This window comes from Mauremys mutica, chromosome 12 (assembly GCF_020497125.1).
Source record: "Mauremys mutica isolate MM-2020 ecotype Southern chromosome 12, ASM2049712v1, whole genome shotgun sequence".
In the NCBI taxonomy this organism is placed as follows: Eukaryota; Metazoa; Chordata; order Testudines; family Geoemydidae; genus Mauremys; species Mauremys mutica.
The window spans coordinates 36,685,466-36,691,857 of NC_059083.1; the positions used below are offsets into that span (position 1 = coordinate 36,685,466).

The 6,392-nt window shown below is 39.7% G+C and overlaps 1 protein-coding gene across 1 annotated transcript; it reads left to right on the plus strand.

Moving 5' to 3' along the window:
• Positions 1 to 4,224: 4,224 nt before the first annotated feature.
• On the plus strand, positions 4,225 to 5,151 carry LOC123345126 (olfactory receptor 6F1-like). The gene has a single exon (XM_044981811.1). The coding sequence runs from the start codon at positions 4,225 to 4,227 to the stop codon at positions 5,149 to 5,151; it is 927 nt and encodes a 308-aa protein (XP_044837746.1).
• Positions 5,152 to 6,392: the final 1,241 nt, after the last annotated feature.

Genomic DNA, 6,392 nt, shown 5'->3' on the forward strand with positions numbered 1-6,392 from the left:
AGATCTAAACTAGGATTTAAGTTTAGAGGAGCCCATGCAGGTCCCCATCTTGTAGACGCTAAAGTTCCAAGTGGGGAATAAACCTATGACATCTTTTTTCCAACACCTAAGCACAAGGCAGTAAAGAATGCCCATCAGTGTAGGTGGGATAGTATTAAAATTGCTGGTCTGTCAGGTCCTGGGACTGGATGACAGAGAACGGATCATTTGATAACTTCCCTGTTCTGTTCATTCCCTCTAAGGTTGTCAAGGTTTCTTCCCCCACTCTGAACTTTAGAGTACAAATGTGGGGACCTGCATGGACACTTCTAAGCTTAATTTACTAGCTTAGATCTGGTACACTACCACCACTCCCAAGCACTAATTTCCTTCCCTGGATAGCCTTGAGAGACTCTTCACCAATTCCCTGGTGAACACAGATCTAAACCCCTTAGATCTTAACATAAGGAGACATTAAGCATCCCTCCTCCTTTCTCCCCAGACTTTCCCCTCTCTGGGTTGCCTTGAGAGGCATCACACCGATCCAAACTCCTTGGATCTTAAAACAAAGAGGAATTAACCATCCCCCCTCCTTTTCCCCCCCACCAATCCCTGGTGAGTTCAGACCCAATCCCTTTGGGTCTTAAAACAAGGAAAAAATCAATCAGGAACTTAAAAAGAAAGCTTTTAATTAAAGAAAAAGAAAAGGTAAAAATTATCTCTGTAAAATCAGGATGGGAAATGCTTTACAGGGTATTTAAATTTATATAGCCAGAGAAAACCTCCTCTAGCTTCAGGTTCAAAGTTACATCAAACAGAGGTAAAAATCCTTCCAGCAAAAGAAACATTTACAGGTTGAGAAAACAAACATAAGTCTAACCCGCCTTCCTGACTAGGTACTTACAAATTTGAAACATGAGACTGATTCAGAAAGATTTGGAGAGCCTGGATTGACGTCTGGCCCCTCTCCGTCCGGAGAACGAACAACAACCAAAACAAAGACTTCCCTCCACCAAGATTTGAAAGTATCTTGTCCCCTTATTGGTCCTCTGGTCAGGTGTCAGCCAGGTTTACTGAGCTTCCTAACCCTTAACTATCTGTTTATGACAAAGGTATCCTGCATTGGCCACTGTCTGAAGACAGGATATTGGGCTAAAAGGACCATTGATCTGACCCTGTATAGCCGTTCTTATGTTCTTATGGTCTTAATGTAAAACAAGAGTTTTTCCTTGAAGTTGCATCTATTAAGGTATTAAGTTATTAAGTTACCTAAGAGGTTAAGAGATGGCTTGAACATGGTCTATAAAGGTTGGATTTTTATAGGGATTTAGGTGCCTAAAGATGCAGGTAAACATGTAGTGTAGATTTAAAAATCACCTCACTGCCATTGACTTCAATGGGAGTTAAGCACCTAATTTGTCTAGTCACCTTTGAGAATCCCACTAGGTGCCTAACTGATCATAATGGCGCCTTCTGGCTTTAAAATCTATGAATCGCTGAAGTCAGTGAGCCTGATTCTCCCCCTACTCACCCCAGTGTAAACCAGGAGTAACTCCACTGGAGTGAGTGGGCTAAGTCCCCTCTCAAACACCTGTGCGTCAGTTTCCCATTTGTAAAAGGGGGATAATGATCCTGGCCTCCTTGGTAAAGTGCTTTACGATCTACTGATTTAAAGCACCGCATAAGAGTGAAATATTATTGTTATTTTTTGTCTGGCAAAAGAATATGTCTCATTGTGCTCTGTTGTTCAGCCAACTCGTTTTGGGACAAGATCCAAGACCAATGGACGGAGGTTTGACACAAGGCACGAGCATGTGAAAGTTTTTCAGAATCCAGTGCAGAGGAACTCTATGAAGGCAGGTGTACGAGTTCACAAAATCCACATGGGGATACAGGAATTTGAGGACTGGCCCTTGAGTTATTTATTTAATGACTCCACAAGCAAAGCACTCAAAGTTCCTGAGAAAGTCTGTGGATTTCTCTGAAGATCATGTCCCAAGGCTGACTCTGAGCAGATGAAATAAGCCTCCCTGAAGCAAACACTTTTATTTTGCCTGAACAGAGCAATTAAAAAGACAGTAGTGCATACGATATAGATTTTTTATTTTCAGTTATAGATACATACAGAGATATGCAAATGATTTATTAAGGATAGTTGATGGTTGATTCCATTAGGGCAGGCTGAGAGCTAGAACCTTTTGACAAGTTTCAAAGAGAGTGTATTAGAAAAACAGCATTATTGTCTGCTTTTTTAAAAGAAAAATAACAACAGTATTGGTTTTCTCTCCATGTTCAGAGATCAGTTACTTCTACATCTGATGGGATATCATTTTTTTCCCCAATTCTGGATACATCCAAAGATCCAGCACAGTGAGTATGTTTTGAAAATTCTTTGAATGTCTTCCCAGAATACGTAAGATTTACACAAGTTTAATTGAAATCAGAATGTTTTCTTGTTATTATTATTCCTAACATTCAAATTAATACTAGTTTAGATTCCTTGAACAGAACAAATTTTGCTTTCTGATTTTCTTTTCATTGATTGTGCTGGGGCGTTTTATACTGGGATTTTCACCAGAGTCTAAAGGAGTTGGATGAACAAATCCCACTGAAATGCAATGTATGTGGGTGCCCAATTCCCTCAGGGTTCTTTGAGAATGCCAGCCTGTGCTTCTGCATTGTGCTCCCACTACAATATAAAAGCAGGTTAGACAATTTCTCTTGTGTTTATAGTCAGTTTCAGATCACTTTCACCTTCTTGCTGTCTTGCAGAGTAATTTATTTACTACAAATCAGATCTGATGTCTTTAGAGAGAAAAAAATAATTTTTTACGAAGAGAAAAGAAAAGAAAGAATGAAAAAGCTCTGTGGTCAGCACATTTCAGAAAGAAGGACACAGAGTCCATTCCATGCTGTGTACCATCGACATAATAATTTACTAAGTTCACCTCAATTACACTTGTGAAAACATACTAAAGACAGTGCAGTTTGCAGAGGGGCTCATTCAACTGAAGAAAATGGGGTCACACTTTGTATTAGGGCACTATTTATAAAAGCTTCCTAAATAGGCTTGGACAGCTTAGATTTTTATCGGGAAATGTCAATAAATGCTAATTCACCATAGATAAATAAAACGATGACAAAATATTTTCATTGATAATAATTGAAATTGATAAGTAGGGAAAGTAAGGTAAATGTTGCTTGACAACTTTTCAGCATGTATGGTCATAGAATATTTATTGCCTGACGGAGCACCACCCTCCCACCCCCATTGTCTGCCCCTGCCATAAGTTCTCACACTGTGGAAATTTAATTGATAAAAATAAGATAAAAATGTTTAAAACCCATACTTCTGCACAATTGTGAAAAAATTCAAAAACAAGGATTAAAAATAAACATTATAATCCATTGAAATTATTTAAAAAATGAATTTTTCCAAGCCTTCTTATAAGCAATTAATAGATTGCAAGTACATTATAGACATGAGCAGCATATGTTCCAGATCATTATAAGCGCATCATTAGAAAGCTTTACAAATGATAATAAGACACAGTTGTAAGCAACATATTTTGACAGGTGGAATCAATACAAATTCCTCAAGCATTTATTAAAAGATCAATTATTTATTAATTGAACCTTATTATAAAGTATGACCAAAATGAGAGGTGAATGGAGCCTGGAAGTCTGTGGTATCATCAAGATTACCAATGGTTCGGAGGAGGTATAAGTCAAATATGAGAGTATCACCATCATCATCAACAGCAACAACAGTGGACTCTCCTTTTGTTGCTAGAGTCAGGGGCCCAAGTTGTCCACTAGATGCCAGGCCCTTCCTTTAAGATGTCTCGAAGCAAACTTCCAAAACCAGAGGCACCCCCAGATCAATAGTCTCTTTTGAAAATATAGGCTAGGACTCTTGGGTGGTGTTTCTGGCTCGGAGTGAGGAGTGTGTTCTAACAGCTTGGAAAAAGGAACTGGGAATCTGGATGCCTGGGTTCTCTTTCCAGCTCTGGTAGCCCATCTCTGTCTAATGCCCTGAGCTGATCATGTACTGAGGGTTCCCAGCTCCCATTGAGAGTTAAATGTCCACTACACCATAGAAAATGTGTTCAGAATCCTGAGACATATGTGACAGCTCAGTTTGTTGTCTGTCAACAATGACTCGCCTCTAACAAAATCACCTGTGTATTTCTTCCTCTTCCCTTTATGGTCTCATCTGTTTTGAAGGTACACCACCTGGCCACAATGGTGAAGGGAAATCAAACCTATGTGAAGGAATTTATTTTGCTTGGGTTCCCTGGCTCTCGTTATTTGCAGAACTCACTCTTCATGCTATTCTTGTTCATGTACCTCCTGATACTCACAGGAAACATCACCATCATATCCTTAGTGGAGACCCACCGTCGCCTCCACACCCCTATGTACTACTTCCTCTGCAATCTCTCCTTCCTGGAGATCTGGCTTACCACAGCTAACATCCCCAAGACTCTTACCAATATTGTGTCCCAAAGCAAAACCATCTCCTTCCTCAGCTGCCTCCTGCAGATGTACTTGGTCTTCTCCCTAGGCTGCACTGATTTTCTACTCCTGGCCGTCATGGCCTATGATCGCTATTTGGCCATATGCCACCCATTGCGCTGTAGCTCCATCATGAACAGCACCTTGTCCACTCAGTTGGCCATTGGCTCATGGGTAGGTGGCTTCCTGACTATTTCTGTGCCAGCATTTCTGATCACTAGGTTGTCCTTCTGTGGCCCTAGAGTCATCAACCATTTCTTCAGTGACATAGATTCTTGGATAGAGCTCTCCTGCACAGACACGCATCTCTTGGAGATGGTGTACATTACTATCTGTTTTATTGTCATTCTGGGCTCCTGTGCAGTCACCCTGGTCTCCTACATTTACATCATCTCCACCATCCTGAGAATCCCATCTGCCCAAGGCCAGAAAAAGGCCTTTTTCACTTGCTCTGCCCATCTCATCATTGTGGTTATATTGTACGGCTCTGCCATCTTCCTGTACGTCGAGCCTTCTAAACAGAACTCACTCGACATGAACAAAATTGTCTCTGTCTTCCTTACTATTGTGACACCATTGCTTAACCCTTTCATTTACACTCTAAGGAATAAAGAAGTCAAGGAAATATTGAGAAAGGCTTTCAGTGGGACGTGATCTTATTGTCCAATGGCCTGGATATCATTGATTTAGGCAGCCAGCGAGGTGAAATCAAGTGAACCATCAAAGCATACGAATATTAAATAAAACTTTTGAGATCTCTAAATAAAATCAAATAACAATAATAATGCAGAATTTGGCTTAGAATTTGGAAAATATATTACTGGAACTGAGTCTCTTTTACAATAAGGCAACTTTCAATTCTTTGGCAGTGTAAACAGGCCTTAAAATGGGTGTGACTGTAATTTACAAGCTCTTAAAGACCTCTTTACACTGCTGGAATGATGGAAAGGGGTCTACTTTTCAATGAGGATGAGGCCCTCGTTCTTTGTGTATGGAAACAAGCCTGATATGATATATTTCTCCATTTTACCCAGAGCTCCACAAGCATTGAAATCACATTGTTTACAATCCAGAAAATGTTGATAAGACTCTCTGAACACATGGAGAAGATTTGGACGTGACTGGAACGCTGTGATAATACTTTATCACATCTGTCAACAAGATGATGCAAATTGGACAGCTTCTTACAATTTTTCCCATAATTTGATATCTTTCTAGCTCTATTACAACATTTTGACAAGGATCTATGGTGCAGAAGCCAAAGGTATTTAGATACTAAAATCAGGCTGGGACTCTCCAGGGAGTCTAAAGGAATTAGGCACCAAGACCTCATTCAATTTTGATGGGATTTGTGGGCCTAACTCTCTTAGGCACCTTTAAAAATTGCAATCTAAACAACAATAAAATATAATTATGAGTCTAGGTGTGGGTATTTTGACATGTGATGTTGACAATTTGTGTTTTAACAGCTTATAAAGCTTAACTTTTTGAATATGAATGTCTATTGCCATTACATATTTTCCTGGCCACTTCTCCTCCCACCCCCGCCCCCTATTATTTCCCATAACTGTGAAAATTAAAATGGATTAAAATAAAAAAAAATTCTTAAAAGTAAACAGTGATATTACCCATCAAATTCTGCCAAGCCAATGTATATAACTTCACCCACTCAGGGTAAAATTTAAGTCCGTGGTGCTACTCATGCAAGTAAGATCATTACAGTCTGGCCTAGTGAACTCCATAGATTTTCTGCTTTCTCCTATAATGTTTTTATACTGTGAATTTCATGTTGTCTTAATTAGATTGTAAACTGTTTGGCGTAGGGACCATTGTTTGGTTAATTACGTAGCACAATGGGGTCCTGGTCCACGAATGCATGACTGCGGCTCCCCAGC

Excerpts from the sequence above, each read along its gene's own strand:
- LOC123345126 (XM_044981811.1), top strand. The coding sequence starts at position 4,225 with ATGGTGAAGGGAAATCAAACCTATGTGAAGGAATTTATTTTGCTTGGG.